Below are 17,886 nucleotides of genomic sequence, written 5' to 3' on the forward strand. Positions count from 1 at the left end.
AGGCATCTTCACGGACCCTCCTCACCTCAGGCTTTCCTGTCCTCTTTATACTTCGTAAAGCTGACAGGGGAACTGCTTACACTCAGAGCCCAGATCTGGATCCTCAAGATCATTGGAAAACTTGTTATCTGCATTGGATCCAAAACTTTTTTTCAATTATTCTTTTTGTTTGAGGGCCATACCAGGAAGTTTGGGCTTACTCCTAGTTTTGTAATCAAGGAAAACCCCTGGTAGTTCTCAGGGTCCTTACGCAGTGTTGGGAATTGCACCAGTGTTGGCCAGAACTTTACTCTTGTACTGTCTCGGGCCCTGATTCCTGATCCAAAAATTTTTTTCCACAAGGCTTGTGTTAGTTTTCACATGGCAACTATAATATTTCATAGCAAAATTCAATAAGCCATTCTTTTTTTTTTTTGCAACGTATTTCTTTATTGTGATAGAGGAAGTTTGGATCATACACTAACCATGCTCAGGGGTTATTATTGGCAGCACTTGGGGAACCGTATGTGGTGCCAGAGATTTGAACCAAGCAGCCATTGCAGCTACATGTAAAGCAAGGGCTTTGCCTCTATACTATCACTCCAGTTCTGAGACATTATTCTCTCTCCCTCTTTCTCTCTCCCTCTTTCTCTCTCTCTCTCTCTCTCTCTCTCTCTCTCTCTTTTTCTCTCTCTCTCAGTTTTTATTAGACTTTATTGTGTTGGCTTTTATGTTTTGGGTAAGAAAGCCATGTTGAAATGTCCTTTCCAGTCTCCTTGCATATAGGGATGGACACTATATTATCCATGTGAACACTGAAAAAATCAATTTTTTGGAAGGAGCCCACACTCATTGAAACTTAGAGGCCATTTCTGGCTCTGGGGACCAGGAAGTGCCAGTGATCACACTCCAGGCCGCCTACATGCAGACCAAGCACTTAGCCCTACACCATCTCTCCAACTCCAAATGGGCCTCTCAGTGGAACATACTAACTGTAGCTTCTCAAAGGAAAAGGAATTCTCATTAATAGCGTTGCAACATCTTGTGTCTTCTAATCTCAAGAGACGATGTTTCCCTGGCCAATGTGTACTGAATTTATCCATTGCTGGTCTTGCATGTGTTTATTGAGTAACTATTATGTATATGCTTTTCTGCTAAACACACAGAGGAGATACAATAATATGTAGACACCATGCTCAGAGATCATGCCTGCCTGGATCCAAGACAATATGCAATGCCCAAACTTAAACCCGAATTAGCTGAAGCAAAGCATCCAGTGTCCTATCTGTCTGGCTCTGAACATGGACAATGCTTAGCACTTGAGTACTTTATGCCATTCTACATTCCTCCTGGCTCTATCTCTCACCACTAATATCACTAAACACAACGTTAAATGGTTGCTATCTAAAGTGACATCTCTGTCCCAATCAGCTTGACAGCTGGAAATGAGAATGCAGCTCCTAATTGGAACTCTTAATGAGTGGTTTAAAATTGGGGGAAAGATTTTTGAGGAGTGATAGTAAGAACACACAGTATGAATTCTACGCCCTTCATGAAATATTATGTGCACACTGCAGTGTGAGCAATGCTAAGTGAAGGCGGAACTACAGAGCTTACCTTGCAGACCTGAGGTCTTCAAACTCAGAACAGCTAGTGGCTATAGCATTCACTCACTCACCCAGAGGCGATCCTCTAGGGCCTGCCTCCATGATAGAGGCATTGGTGGGGAGGAGTCATATACTGAGTCTTGATGCTCCCAGGGCTGCACACTCTAATCCCTGTGCTTGCACACACTTGGTTTTGGTGCTGCCAAATGCAAATGGCAGTGCCACTGGTGTCACATCCAGCATATGGGATGGTTCTTTGGGATGGGGGGGAAGCCTGGTGGTGGTATGAGGCAGTGTGTGACTGTGGTTTGGATTGGTATTTCCCTACTGGTCCGTTGTTTTGACTGTATTTTCAGGTCTGCTTTTGAGAAATATCCAATAAGATTCTTTGCCCATTTGAATATGAACTGTTTGGTCTTTTTCTGTTGAACTATAGGACTTCTTTATATATTTTGGGTAAAAATGTATCCAAAATGTGCTGCTTCTCAAATATATTTTCTCCCATTTCCTAAGTTGTTTTTTCACTTTCTTGATAGTTTTCTTTGTTGTGCAAAAACATTATTGCTGGATAGTCACACTAGTCTATTTTTTGCTTTTGTTGTTTTATAATTGGAGAAAGGGTTGAATTTTTTCTTATTATTAATATTTTGTTTTCTAAAAAAAACTAACAATTTCAAGTTTGGGGAGAGAGAAACAGATGTCTTTCTCACTAGGCATCTGATAGTAAAACTTTAAAATATATTATTTCCTTTATGTAGTAAAAAACTAAACAGTTAAAGTAAGCATTCAGGATCTGCAGCCAGCCTTGGAAATAAGATGGAAGCCATCACTTTTTAATGCCTTAAAAATGGCATCTTGCTCTTCCTCTCCTCAGAGCCCATCCTGATACCCAACCAACATCTTAAATGCTACCCTCTGACAAACAACATCTAATGCGTGATGGTGCTCTTTCACAAGTTTTTATATTCTTTGAACTAATGTTGTAGAAAATTTGGCATCTCCAGTATTTCTTCTGGAGTAGAGAAGATACCTGGCATGTACCTTCCCAAACAGTAACAAATAACTTATGCCACTCAGTAACAAGTTAAAGATGTGGACCCAGGGTGAGAAAGTTCAAGGATGAAGGGTTTGGCCTTGCACTCTGCTGACCCTTTTACAATCCCTGGCAGCACATATGATGCCAAGTACCACCAGGAATAATCACTGGATTCCTGAGTAAGCCCTGAGTATAGCTGGATTGGCTCAAAAATCGAACAAGATGATATGAACCTATATTATAGCCTTCAAGAATTCCACCCTCAAGCCCTAATATGTGATACGTTGCAACTTTAAATGCAGCTTTGTGGGCCTGGAGCGATAGGGTTTGCCTGGCACAAGCCAACCTAGGTTTGATCCCTGGCTTCCTATATGGTCCTCCAAGAACCACCAGGAGTAATTCCTAAGTGTAGTACTAGACATAACTCCTGAGCACCACCAGTTATAGTCCCCAAACCAAAACCCACCAAACAAAAAAGGGCAATTTTATCTATAGTAATTTTAATCAGACATCCATTCTTCTTTCCTACATTTCACTGAGGATTGACTGAGTCTTAATTCTTTAATGCTTATTTGCTAAGCTCATAGATATGGTATATAATCAAAGAATTTGTTCATGGCATGCTGAAGCCCATTATTTATTGTTGACCTTGCCAAGTTCCTTGTATGTCAGAACATTTATTAGCAGTCAGATTCATTAATCATGGACATGACACAGAGGCATTACTGCTTAGGGCAGAGAGATAGTACAGTGGGGTAATGAAGGCGTGTGTCTTCTATGCTGCTGACCCTGGTTTGATCCCTGGCATTACATATGGTCTCCAAGCACCACCAGGACTAATCCTTGATCTCAGAGCCAGAACCCCATAGCATGAGAGGTGACCAAACCACCCCTCATCCCTGAAAAAAACAAAGGTCTTTCCCAAAGATTCCACATGGTGAGAAATGAAGATACTAAAGGAAATGGAAGACAGGTTCAGGAGTTTGGTTGTTTTCAAGTGGAGAATATATGAAAATATTGATTCAAACCACTGCAATTTTTTTCCAGAAGAACTATACCAGTAGGATTATTGTGTTGTTTTCTTTTCATCCTGGTTCCCTAACTCCTTTTCTTTAATCTCATTAAAATTCTTTTGGTTGCCAAATAGGAAAGCTTCAAAGGAAAGGGGAACAAAATATTGTAATGAACAACAGCTGCAACTATTTCCTCTATTTCTTGTCTTTGTGGAGCACGGAATTAGGTGTGCATGGTGATGCATGGTACAGACACAGGAACTGAAAAATAGAGATGTTCACTCTGGGGGAGTCCAAGGCTCTCATGTGCCCCATCCTCCAGCACTTTGTCCTCCCATGTCCCAGCACCACAGGTGATAGGAGGTTGGTGTCCACCCTTCCCCAATAGCACACTGAAGCACTGGCCTGGAGCACAAGACATGAATCTCACACAGCCAGAACAAGCATCTCCAGGGGTGAACCCAGCCTCTCAGCTCTGCTCATTAGCACCTTATCAAGGTCTGCTGGGAGTCCATCACTGAAATGTCCCAATTGATGACCCAGGCTTTTATCAAGTAAAAATTATCACTTAGGCAGAAAATGTTTACTGGTTCATATTGTAAGGAAAGTCAAGAGTTAGGTGAAGATCTCCTTCTGCCCAGGAACTTAAAGTGCCAGCAGACTGTCTTCCAGCCCCATCTTCATCTGAAGGTTCCCTTTGGCTACTCTCTGACACATAGAGACTCTCCGTCTACATGTTTTCAGACTCTTATCTGCAAAATAATAACTCTTTGAACAAAGAGGGGAGACTAGGCGTGGCTAGCAGTCACCTAATCATCTATGCTTGTCTCTGACCCATAAACTTTCACCAGGAAACTAGAGTATGCATAATAGCTTAGATCTAGGTCATAAGCACCCAGAAGCTGTGGAGCAAATAAGGTCCTGAATTCAGATGGAAGAAAGACCAAAATGAAGGAAATACCCACTAGAACCTTAAATGATGATGAAGTCACCAAATATGAAATGTTCCTATGTGACCTACAGAATAGCAGTGTTAGTAGAGCACTGTTTTTTTAGAGACAGTGCTTATAGGGCATAATAGCAAAGAACTGAAAGCCATTCAGACTATCACATTGAGAATCGAAGGTGAAATTAATATTACATGTACAGAGCTGGCCCAGAGAAGTTTAAGACTTAAGCTCACATAAAAGATATATTTTAGAGGAGCTGGAGTGATAGTACAGCGGTAAATTGTTTGCCTTGTTGACCCAGGACAGGCCTGGATTTGATCCTGGTGTCCCATATAGTCCCCCAAACCAGGAGCAATTTCTGAGCTTATAGCCAGGAGTAACCCCTGATCATCACCAGGTATGGCCCAAAAACCATTAAAACAAAAAGATATATTTTAGAAATAATATCTAAATTTTTACTTTCAGTCACGGTAGAGGAACAAGGTGTACCTTACCATTTTAAACCTGAAAGCCAGACAGAGAATTAGTTCAGCAGACTGACTGTCTATTCTGCATACAGAAAGAAGGCTCAGATTCAATCCCTGGCACTGCTAGGTGCTAATTCTGAGCATTACTGGATGTGTTCCCCAAAACAAAACAAACAAAAAAAATAAGGTCAAATAAATATAGAAAACTAGGAAGAAAAAAAAACTATGAGACATGCATAGAACTACATGTCTAGACCTGTAAGTTTGAAAGAAGGGATACAGACAGTCTCAGGACTGTTCTCAATCTCTGCTTAAAGGCAGTGTCCAGACAACAGCATGTGGAAGGGGAATCCAGAGAGTCCAGAGATCTGGCTGAGCTTAGGACACAGGCACTGAACTTCAGAAAGGAAAAGCTAATACTTCTAGCATAGAATTCCAGAGAGAACAAAACTGTTAATGGAAAGATCTCTGGAGTTTGCTGAGGAGTCATTTTGAATCTTAGACCTTGACCTTATCTGCACATACCTCTGGAAAAAAACTATTGGAGAACCACAGTAGACTAACAATTACCAAAATTCACCCAGGGTAGGACATAGTTGTGTCCACCACACAAGAGAAAATATATCATCATACATGGGCATTGGTTAAAAGAAGAGTATTATCTTAGTACTGTGACAAATTTAGCAATAGACTCAAGGCTGAAGGAAAGAAAAGGAAGCTGTGTGGATGATCCAAAAGAAATCTCTAGGGAGGAAAAATATATCTTAAACAAAAAACACAGCAGGTTGTATTTACAACATAAAGCACCATAGAGGAAAAGATTAGCAAACCAGAACACAGCAATAGAAATCCTCCAAAAGGGAAGGACTGAAAAAAATCTTAAAAGTAAAACAAGAGCAGGGACTGGAGCAATAGTATAGAAGGGAGGACACTTGTGTTGCACACTACTGATCTGAGGTTTGTTCCCCAATATCCTCTATGGTCCCCTAAGGACTTACAGGATTGATTCCAGAGCACAACTGTGGTGTGCGGCCTCCAAAATAATAATAAATAATTTATAATAATAATGAATTTATAACAACAATAAAGCATCAGAGGTCAACAATACAATATTCAGCAGTTATAGTTAAGTGTATTTGGAGAACAATTACTTGAAGCTACAGTGACCAAGATATTAGCAAATTTGCTGAAAGTCTACAGATGCAAGGAGTTCAGTGAACTTCAACTGGAAAAAATTAGTGTAACACCACAGCACATCATAATCAAATTGTTAAATGTCAGTGCTCTTGAAGAGGAAATTACAGCAACTGCTAGAGTGAGGCAGAGAGGAAATTGTTTTGGTAAAGAACAGCTTTATTCCTGAAGTGGTACTTTGCCTCAACCTGAGAGGCAAAGTTACTTGTCCTTTATGTGGGTTAACAAAAAGTATAGCTGGGCTGGAGAGATAGCATGAAGGTAGAACATTTGCCTTGCATGCAGAAGGACGGTGGTTCGAATCCCAGCATCCCAGGTGCTCCCCCAAGCCTACCAGGAGCGATTTCTGAGCAGAGAGCCAGGAGTAACCCCTGAGCGCTGCCAGGTGGGACCCAAAATCAAAAAAAAAAAAAAAAAAAAACCAAAAAAGTTATCCCTCAACTCCAGAAATTAAGTTGGATTTATTTTCTCTTGAACTTTATTTTTACATTCCAATTTTATGAGGTTTATAGCTTTGCTTTTCTAGAATCTTAAATGTGTTTCTTTAAGGAATATAATGGCATTTCTTTCCTTTTTGTTGTTATCGTTATAACTTGGGGTCACACATACTGGCTCAGGTATTTCCTGCAGGTTTTACCCCTGTATTTATATGCTGCTTGCACACATGTTCTTTAGGGTCTATTCAGTGCTCACCTGGATAATTGCAAGGAGTCTCACTTCCTGGCTATGGTGATCCCGTTTATTTTAATGGTATTCACCAGGGATCACATCCCACTAGCTGTGATGCTGACATACTGGTTGCCGCATAGCCAGAAATCACATGTGGTATTGTAGATCTTACCACGAACTCAACCCACACCCTTAAACGTGCAAGGCAGTTGTGGTAAGCCCACCAGATCCCATGCTACACATTTTTTAAAATAATGACTTTTTTTTTTTTTTGGTGTTTGGTTTTTGGGTCATACCGGCAGCGCTCAGGGGCTACTCCCAGCTCTGTGCTCAGAACTTGCTCCTGGCAGGCTCAGGGGATCATATGGGATTCCGAGATTCTATCCACTGTCCTTCTGCATGCAAGGCAAACGCCCTACCGCTGTGCTATCTCTCTGGCCCTAAAATAATGACTTTTATACTCCTTTACCTATACTGATGTTTTAAAATGAAAGATTATTTCAGTATAGGAAATTGCCAGTAAAATAAACATTTTTCTTTGTCAGTGATTGTGAAGAGCTTTTACTGGGACCACAGAGAAAGACTTTGGTATTAGTCAACTTAGTAAGCCTGGAGCCTATAGTTGGTCTCTTATGTCAGGGTGCTTCATGAATAAGGTCTCCCTGTTTTTAGACCAAAGGTTTTTTCTTTCTATTTTCCCCATATTTTGCTGTTCCTGTGCAAAAGGAAAAAAAAAAAAAAAAACTGCCACACACAAACACCTTTTTTTTATTGTGTTTTTTATCTCCTATCTTTTGAATTGAGGCTCCCGCCTTTTTCTAGAACCTTGGGACATGGATTACTTCATTTTACATTATCCCGCACTTTTCTATAAAATTAAGAAAGAAAGGAATAGAGAAAGGTTGGGGACCAGGGGCCAAGTTGTCTCAGATGCATTGGCAGGGAAATAAATAAGGACAAAACTAAATATCCAAGCTGAAGTCAACAATAATAAAATTAAGGGACCTTAACTTTAACCATCTAAATTCAAAGGGACCTGTTATAGTGGCAAGCCCAGGGGGCAGACAGTGGTGGTATAGGATGCACTCTGGGTCCATTGGTGAAGAGAGTTTGACAGTGGTGGTGGGAAGGGCCCTGATTAATTATATGTCTGAAATTCAACTATGAAGAACTCTGTAGATCACAATTGTTTTAATAAAATAAAATTAAAAAGGAAAAAATTTTTTTGGTTTTTTTTGGGCCACACCCATTTGATGCTCAGGGGTTACTCCTGGCAAAGCACTCAGAAATTGCCCCTGGCTTGGGGGAACCATATGGGATGCCGGGGGGATTGAACCATGGTCCTTCCTTGGCTAGCTCTTGCAAGGCAGACACCTTACCTCGAGCGCCACCTCGCTGGCCCCATAAAAAAGAAATTTAAAGTGAGGACCAGACAGATAAGTGAGTAAAGCATTTGACATGCATTTAATGGGCATCCTATATAGCCCCCCAAACCCCACCAGGATTGATTCCTGTGCACAGAGCTAGGAGTAAGCCCTAAGCACCATTGTCCAGGAATCTTTCCCCAATTCCATATACTAGCTTATCTGAGCAGTGGTGGTAGGGGAGAAGGAAACACATATTTCACACAGGTGAATAAAAAAATTATTGCACCATCACATATTATTATTATTAGGTAAATGCAAATCAAAATCACAATGAGGTATCACCTGACATACATGAGAATGACCTGTATTCAACAGATCTGAGAGGTTAGTTAACATGCTGGCCTTGTTCATGGTTGACCACAGCACCATCCAGGAGCATCTCAGGGGAGCACAGAGCCAGGAACAAGCTCTGAGCACAGCCTGGTGTGGCAAAACAAAGCAAAAGCCTATTACTATAAGGCCAGGGGCTCAGCATGTTAGTGCAGCAGATAGAGCACTGCCTTTGCATGGAACAGCTGGGGTTTGGCTTGACAGAAGTGATCCCTGTGTGCAGAGCCAGGAGTAAGCCCTGAACTCTCCGAATATGGCCCTGAAACGAAAACAAACTGGGGTGAGGGAGGGAGAGGGGGGTGGAGGTAGACAGGTAGAGAGCAAGCTCAGTGGCTGAGCAAGCAAATGTGTATGCTGTGGCCTCAGGTTTAGTTCCCAGCACAACAAGGTCTCCCAAACACTAAACTGGGAATTTCACTTCTTGGGGCGGGGACACACCCAGCAGTGCTCAGGGTTTACTCCTGGCTCTTCACTCAGAAATCACTCCTGGCAGGCTCAGGGGACCATATGGGATGCCGGGATTCGAACCACTGTCTTTCTGCATGCGAGGCAAGTGCCCTACCTCCATGCTATTTCTCCGGTCCGGAATTTCTCATTTTATTTTTTATACATGAGTATTTACTTCTGAAATAGAGGGAACCTGAGGTTATTGTACTAAGTCAGAAAGTTAAAGGTAACTTTTTTTCTCAAGTGGCATCATAAAGATGGCCTCACTCATAGGTGGAATGTAAATGGCTAAAATAAACAAAGTGGCAACCGGTGCTTCTCTGTGTCCCTTTCTCTAATTCCTAAACTCAGCAGAAACCCTGGTGGTCTCAGAGGGAGGAGAACTGAAATGGGCGAAATAAGGAAGGGGACTCGGCTCAGGGTCAGTAAGAGGATCCAAAACTACTTTGGATACACACACAGGTGTGGAAATAAGCCCTGAAAACCCATAATACTGTAATAATAAAAAAAATTAAAATTATTTGACAAAAGGAATGTCTTGAGTACCAGGTTGTTTTGACTGCCTAGGGCTTAGGTTCCAAATGCCAGCTCTGTCCAAGAGAACACTGTTCCCTCAGAACAGAGCACTGAAGCCTTCAGAAGCTCAGCTTGTGTGGCTCTAAGAAGTTTAGTTATTGTACTCCACTTACTCAGCTTTAATTTTAAAGATTTTTATCCCTTACTGGTCAGGTCTGGTTTTGTTTGCTGGGCAGTAAGGAGAGAAAGAATAGTTAGAGGAAGTCATAAAGACTTATAAATTCTCTTAATGTGGCCCTGAATAGAATTATGGTGAGTGGGGCCAGAGAGAGAGCATGGAGGTAAGGCGTTTGCTTTTCATGCAGAAGGTCATCGGTTCGAATCCCAGCATCCCATATGGTCCCCCTTGCCTGCCAGGAGCAATTTCTGAGCATGGAGCTGGGTGTGACCCAAAAACCACAAAAAAAAAAAAAGAAGAAGAATTATGGTGAGTGGCTGGAATTGATTGTAATTCATTGTTTTTTTGGTGTTTTTTTCCCTATGTTCACATAAAATAATGTTTTATATGCTAGAAAATAAAAACCATTTTATGGTGCTTTTTATTTGCAAGGAGAACTACATTACTAATTCCTCTAATTGCCCTGCAGGGAAAGACTAGTCTTGTAATGATTTGGCCAAATAATGTTAGTCTCCTCTAGTTATTTCTCAGAATTAAGTGGGGGAAGGAGGTCACTGGTTTGTACTATGACCAGTCTGTTACTCCCCAGACTCGTTACAGCAGCTCCGTCACTATTGAGCACTCTAGAGACACACACATCCCTCATCTGTCACCTTTCATCCTCTCATAACAGTACTCGTGTGAGCACTTGTGATATTGGTGCTTCGTGGTACTTCTCTGTGTCTGAGCAACTGATTGTAGAAATTATTAGCCCCGGGCATCTACTCAGCAAGGACCTCCCCTCCCACGTGCTGCCTGTCGGCCAGTGCACATGACCCTCCTCCCATGCAAGGACTCAGAGCCGCAGAGCTGCAAGCACCTCTCAGCCATTCCAGAGCAAATATTTCATGTGTTCTTTCAGCCCATCCCACGGGGGCAGGGGCATGGCAAGCAGAGTGGCTGCAACTGGACTGACCGCACCTAAGGCTACACTGTTAGGCCCAGATAGTTGTGAGTGTTTTTGGTTTGGTTTGGTTTGGTTTGGTTTTAAATTTTTTCTATTACTGATGGATGCAAGATGGTTGCTAGGGTTTTATCTTTGTGCTCTCCCTGAGAGATCCCTAGGGTCAGTCTCCAGTACCATTAGGTACTGGAGCTTCAGAACACCACTAGGAGTGATCCCTGCGACTTCTTTGGGAGAGGGCAGTGAGCTTTCCTGGGCATGACCCAGATACAAGCAAGAATTGGTTGTGCTGGTAGGGCCACATTCCGACATTCAGATGTATCGATCGCCCAAGATTGAACCCAGGGCCTCAAATAAGCTAGGCAAGTGCTCTGTCATTGGAGACTATTCCAAGTCCCTCAGCATTTTTAAAGAGCAACAATAGCTTTGTACCTTTTGTTGGTTTGTGAGGAGGGCCACATCTAGCAGTGCTTGGGGACCTCGGTCCCCAGGGTAAAATTCAGGACTCCTGCATGCAAAGCATATGCTTAGCCCCTTTGAGCTGTCTATCTCTCAACATCCACTAGTAGGTTTTTGGGTTTTTTTTTTCAGTTTAAGTAGACAAGACAAGGAGGTATTCCTCTGCTACTAAAAATAATCCTTGTTTAACTACACACCTTCCTCACCTTTTTGTTAGAAAACATCTCCAAAGTTTTATGTATTTGTTACAAATGTTCGAGCTTCTACTTTTTTTAATTTTTTATTTATTTTTATAATGACTTTATAATATAAATCAAAATAGTTGAACTAAAATGGCATATTAGGACTAATATTCTCAATTATTCATCTTTGAGTCAAAAAATTTAAAACCATCTCGATGAGACTAAAATTAATTGCAGGAGTGCATTTTGATGGCCCCTCCAAAAAGATTCTTTTATTTGATTTTTTTTTAATTAGCTAACAGCCCTTCCTGCCCAGCTGCCTGCCTACCTACATGGCTTTCATTTTGATTTTCATCATCTGTTCTCTCCCTGCGCCTCCCAGTACCACGCCAGAGAACTGACTCATCCAGACTCCCAGATGAAGGGCGGCTGTTGAAATGTCACTGCCACCTTCTCAAGCAAAATTTCCTTTCCCTGAATGTTCTAGCACCTCCACCATGGTTTCCCCTGGTAGGCAGCTCTGTAGGCTCGATCCTGGCTGGCTACATAAATGTTTATTTCTGAACATAGTGCATGGCTCAAAGGACTGTGAAGACTGGCCAGATCTGTGCCTGCCTTCTCGTGGCATAGTCTTCGTTCCCTCTTTCTGCTCCTGACCTTCAGAATGGAGATGCTAATATCAGGGCATGCTGAGAAGCAGGGTGGGGTGCAGTTGTTTTCTTTATGAAGCCAGGGTTGGGTCAGTTTAAAAATAAGCCCTGTGGAGAGTAGTTTCTTTCTTTTTTTTTTTTTTTTTTTGGTTTTTGGGTCACACCCGGCAGTGCTCAGGGATTACTCCTGGCTCCATGCTCAGAAATCGCTCCTGGCAGGCTCAGGGGACCATATGGGATGCTGGGATTTGAACCACCATCCTTCTGCGCCTAAGGCAAATGCCTTACCGCTGTGCTCTCTCCGGCCCTGGAGAGTAGTTTCAGTAGATTCTACATCAGTGCCCAAAGCAAAACCCTTGGCCTGTGCCAGATGGACCCCTTAGTAGCCCACTACCTGTCTACCTCTTACTCTTTTCAGCCAAATCTGATCAGTCCTTCTCCGGGACAGTCTGTATCAGGGTCTGTTCATTTTCCCAGGCCAGTGTCTGTCTTGCCAGCTGCAAAGCTGTGATAGGCTGTCAGATAGTTGGCAGTGCCCTGTGTCCCCTAAGGCACAGTGGTGCTCTGTCCTCTGCTTTTCCTTTCTCAGGATCACCTCAACATTTTGGATGGGGATGCCGCAAGAGCTGGTGGCTTTTTCAGGACTATGTGTTACCCCCCCCCCATCAGAATCCTCTCTTAGTAAACTAAGTGCTTAAATAGCTTCAAAGAAGAAGTGCTGCTTCAGAGGGTGGAGGCAGTTTAAGTTACTGTTTCCCATTACTTATAAAGACAATATCATAAAGCCTATATAATGAGTGGAGGCCATGTCTGAAGCCATAGTACAGTATGTAGGGCATTTGCTTAGCACCCCAGGTTAGATTCCCCAATACCCCAATTGTCCCCCGAGTCCCACCAGAAGTGATTCCTGAGTGGAGAGCCAAGTGTTAGCCTAGTGCACTGCCTAGTATGGCTTAAAAACAAAAAATGAAGGAAGAGAGGGAAGAAAGGAAGGACAGAAGAGGAAAAGAAGGAAGGGAGGCAGGATGGCAGGGAGGGCAGGCAGGTGGGAGAACAGGCAGGCTTTGCTTGTAAGGAACAATATACCAAAAGGGTCAGGGGGACAGCAAGATCATGCAGGGCTTAATGCTTCCCTACCTTGCACCTGTCCCACATTCCATCCAGGATTCCACCAAACCCTGCTGGGGTGGGCTATTGTTCTCATCCTCATAGGGCCTAAGCTGCATCATATCCTAGGACCTTCACACTTAACTACAGCCCCATTGATAGAATGGTTCATGTAAACCTAAGGCAATGCTTGGGAGCCTTCACTACCCTCCCAAAAAAGTCAAAAGGAGATCAGAAAATAAGGAAAAATGCTACTTATACTTATTTATCACAAGGCCGACTCACGGTCCATCCTGTCCCCTCCTGACTGACTCAAGAAGAGCACTGTCAGGAGTGGTTTTTTTTAAGATCTTCAGGAGGAAAATAGAAAAGCTTTTCTATGATTTACCTTGGATACTAACAAAGCTCTTACCAGATTTTCTGATCTGTAGAATTCTGTGACGATATAAGGATAAGGATGAAAGGGGTGAGGAGGAAGGGGAGAAAGAGTTGAAAGCTTTAGGCAAAAGAAGAGACTGAGAAGCTAAAAGACAAGTGTATGGCCAGTGTGGTAGTGTAAGGGTTAAGGCACTTGCCTTGCATGTGGTTTATCCTGTCTCGATTCCTGTCATTGTACACAGTCTCCTGAGCCAAGAGAAGTCCCTGAATATAGAGCTAGGAGTATGTATTAAGCATCGCCACAAATGGCCCCAAAAGGGAATAACACTTTTAAGAGTACAAAAATGTGAGGTCACATAGAATTTTTAAAATCTCCTTGAAAATAATACATAAAAAGTGTCTCTTTATGAGTATGTGATTGCAGCTATGTCTGTTATAAAGGCATCAGGAGCTAAACTGTCACCAGCTATAGGCCTGTAAGGAGTATCTGCCACATGGTAGAAATTTCCAGACAAAATTGCTATTACAAACTAGGGCTTCAGCCCTGTTGCTGGATCCCCTGCCATTTGAGGACTCCTGTCTTCCCCATCCAATCTGATTTTCCCTTAGCATCTTCCCAGGCAGCAGGAATCCCTAAAGTACAACTTCTACACTTGTAATTATTATCTTTTCTGTGATTCTTCCATTCTGGTTGAATCATTTATAGGAAGTCATCAAAAGACAACTATCCGTGTAAGCCCCATGATCTTTGAGAAACAGTGGTCTCCATCCTCGCCTGCAGGAAAGGGCCTCTTTCTTCCCGGCCCATCCATCCTGTGACAGGTTGCTCGTATGATTGATTTTCACATTTCACGGCATTTATTCTGAATTGTTAAAATTGGTGACACAAACATCACTGGTACTGTAAAACAGCACGTAAAATGCAGCATTCGGAGAAAACTCAAGTCTAGCTCAAATGAAAGAAAGTATTTGTTCCTTTTTCTATAATGTGCTGGACAGTACATTCATCCTAGTACAAATCTAATGGCATCTAAGAGAGGGCACACAGTTGAGTCAAGCTGCCATCTCTGAATTTCTAAACAGTTGTACTTCCTATTTTCCAAACTCCTTTGCTGACAGTACATGAATTTGCGGTTTTTTGTTTTGTTTTGTTTTTGTTTGTTTTTTTGCTTGGCCACATCTGGAAGTGCTCAGGGTTTACTCCTGGCTCTGTGCTCAGGACAGCACTTAGAGGACCATACAGAGTATCAGGGATCAAACCCAGGTTGGCTAAATGCAAAGTAACCACTTTCCCCTCTGTACTTTCTCTCCAGCTTTATGAACTCACTTCTGAGGCACAATGAGCTTCCTGACTTCATACCTTGTCACTGTCATCCTCTCCCCTAACCATCTCCCATCTCTGGGAAGAAGTGCTTTCCTTACTCAATGCTAATTCCTTTAACCTTATCCTATCTCCATTTCTGCCTCAATGCCTCACCTCTTTCCCAGAAATCCTCCATCAGCCTTTGCCTCCACTCTCCCTCTTTCAAATCTGTTTATCTGTTTTCCTTCCCTCTCTTAAAGCCATTTGCACCCAGACACTATACTCAACACCCTCACTTTCTTCCTCCTCCCTTTTACTTTTTATCCAAGCTTGATCTCTCTCCTACAGCCGTAGTTTGTTCCTTTTCAGGGTCCACTGCCTGGGTTTACATGTATCTGCTAGAATCCTGTAGAATCCCACCTACTTTATCTTCTTCCAGCCTTGATCTAGCCACTCTTTCTAAATTGCCCAGGGTTCTACACTGAACAAAGCAGAAACTGCAAGCACACAAAAGCCCTTCCTCCTCCCTTGTGCCTCTATGCCAGCCACTCCTACCTCCATACCTCCTGAAATTTCTTGTAAGTCTCCAGTATACCATTCTTTCACTTGTGCTTTGAGCCTTTCCTCTACACCCCACTCTAGCCTTTGCACCCCCTTTCTGTACCTCAGATCTCAGCAGCTGGCCTAGCTCATGGCTCCACCCCAAGACTGCTCAACCCTGTAGCTTGCCCTTAATACTCAGCCATGCCTCTTCTTTGGCTTAACTCACATCTTGTGAGGCACATCTGGTCAGTGGAAGCCCACTGTGAACTCTCTTTCTCCTCTGTATGTATCATCACTTAATCAATGTTGTTGAATGAATGAAAATATATTTATTTTTATGACTTCCAGGGAGCTTTAAAACAGAGAAAACTGTACTATTCAATTCTTACAACTAACAATCCAGTCATAGATGTCATAAAACAAAATCTTGAGAAATAGGAATTTCCAAGGTAAAGTTCCAAAAGGTTCTCCTGTTAAACCCTATTAGGTAAAGACATTTTACAGATTTCTGATGTTTTTCAGTACTGTTTCTAGGACACTTATCTGAAGAACTCGACACTGCCTTATAAACTGTTTATTTTTTTAAAATTCCAGGTCCAAATGACCAAGAATATACTTTTTAAAAATTGCCCAAGAATCAAGTTATAAACAATTGTTTCCTGAAGAATGCTTTTTCTTTAAGAGAAACTTGGGCCTGTTCACAGAGTTCAGACTTCTCATCTGCAATTTAAGAAATGTCCTAAGATTTTTTTTTTTTTTTTTGGTTTTTGGGCCACACCCAGCGGTGCTCAGGGGTTACTCCTGGCGGTCTGCTCAGAAATAGCTCCTGGCAGGCACGGGGGAGACCATATGGGACACCGGGATTCGAACCAACCACCTTTGGTCCTGGATCAGCTGCTTGCAAGGCAAACGCCACTATGCTATCTCTCCGGGCCCAAGATTTTTTTTTCAATGTGCCCATCAGCATGTTTTTCAAGGGCATTGGTTTTCCTCATAATTTCTCAACATATAGTGCTGTTTTTGTTTTTTAAATAATTTTTGTTTTTGTCTCTCAGTAAATTACAAGGACTTTTTAGTCATGAGATAATGGGCAAGAACAAAATAATTACTGAGACTTCCTCCACACTTCTGTTTCACATATATAAACTTTCCACATTTAGAAAAACTGAATTATCCTGAGATCTGCAACCTATAGGCAAGTTTGTATCCCAGACACATTTCCTAAGAATAACTTTACCATTCTGTACCTTCATGGTTAGAATAGCTTCTTCTGTGAGTCTGTGCTATTTCATTCATTGCCTTCATAGTAAAGTGAAATGGCATACTTTCCCCAGTTCACTTCCTGCAGAGGAACAGAGACAAACAGAGACATCACAGACTCTCTGAATGTTGATCTTGGCTCTGCTCACGAAGTCCAGGAAATGCTTTAGTTTAGAGGCTTTGCACACCATTAACAATCCAGAAACAACTGTGTCTGCATTCCTGATGCTTTTCCATAAAAGACATAAAAGGGATTATGTTCTTCTTTTCTAAATCAACACAACATCTTGTACTCAGGCTCATTTGGCAGTAACCGGAGTCACAGGCACATACCTACTTGGAATGAACCAGGTTGTCCTTTGTTTGTAGCCTTATATGGTTACTGTGGCCAGCAGATAATATTATGAGTTCTGATAAGCACTGTTTCGCTGATTCTACTATTTACTTTCTCACCCTAAAATTGGAATTTTGTCTTATAATCAATGGCTTAATTTGACACAGTTCTCTGCATGGACCATTTGCAGTAAAACCTTTATAAACTGAGTGATCAGTGAGTAACAGCTCTACGAAGTCTCCAATTAACTCTAATTTCTGAAGTTTATAAAATGTATCTGTTTATTTGCTGACATGGACTCTCTTGATCATTCAGCATGTCCCATTACTGTCACCTTCAACATTTATTACCAGAAATGTAGTCACTGAGACCAGAGGTAGATCATCTGAGAAACACCAAAAGACCCAGATTCCCTCTGTTTGTTTCTTTCCTCTTCATACAATAGAACTTAGAACATACTGGTATTTGTGTCACATCCATGAAGCTGCCCATGGCTCCAGGGGAACAGTAGAAAAGTCGACAGTGGAAACTCTTACAGAAGTAAATTGCAAAGTGTTGACTTGATTCATTTATGCTGTGAAACAGAGGAAATCAAGCTCAGAACTGTAAAGAAGCTGCTGATCAGAGGTTTTTCCACACATAATCCCAGGGTCACTTGGGGATTTACTTCCTAGTATTTAAATAATAAACTCTCTTCACATCCTCAGTTCCCTCTCGCCACTTTGTCTCTCTTCTTTTCCAGGTCCATACATTCAGGGGCCCACATTGGTGTGAATATTGTGCCAACTTCATGTGGGGTCTCATTGCTCAGGGAGTGAAGTGTGCAGGTAAGGGTTTTCCTCTCTCACTTTATTAAGTATGTTGTCAAATTTTAAGGAGATTTGCTATTAAGTACATTCAAGGGGCTGGATCCC

The 17,886-nt window shown here is 42.0% G+C and overlaps 1 protein-coding gene across 2 annotated transcripts in view; it reads left to right on the forward strand.

Annotated features, from left to right (window-relative positions):
- The window catches only part of CHN1 (chimerin 1), a 191,336-nt gene that overhangs the window by 148,706 nt on the left and 24,744 nt on the right, over nucleotides 1–17,886 (forward strand). For both annotated transcript variants that reach the window (XM_049773443.1, XM_049773444.1), the window contains exon 8: nucleotides 17,715–17,799. In XM_049773443.1, coding sequence (XP_049629400.1) covers nucleotides 17,715–17,799 — 85 coding nt within the window. The remainder of the gene's footprint in view (nucleotides 1–17,714; nucleotides 17,800–17,886) is intronic.

The sequence above is a fragment of the Suncus etruscus genome, chromosome 5 (genome assembly GCF_024139225.1).
Source record: "Suncus etruscus isolate mSunEtr1 chromosome 5, mSunEtr1.pri.cur, whole genome shotgun sequence".
Lineage (NCBI taxonomy): Eukaryota > Metazoa > Chordata > Mammalia > Eulipotyphla > Soricidae > Suncus > Suncus etruscus.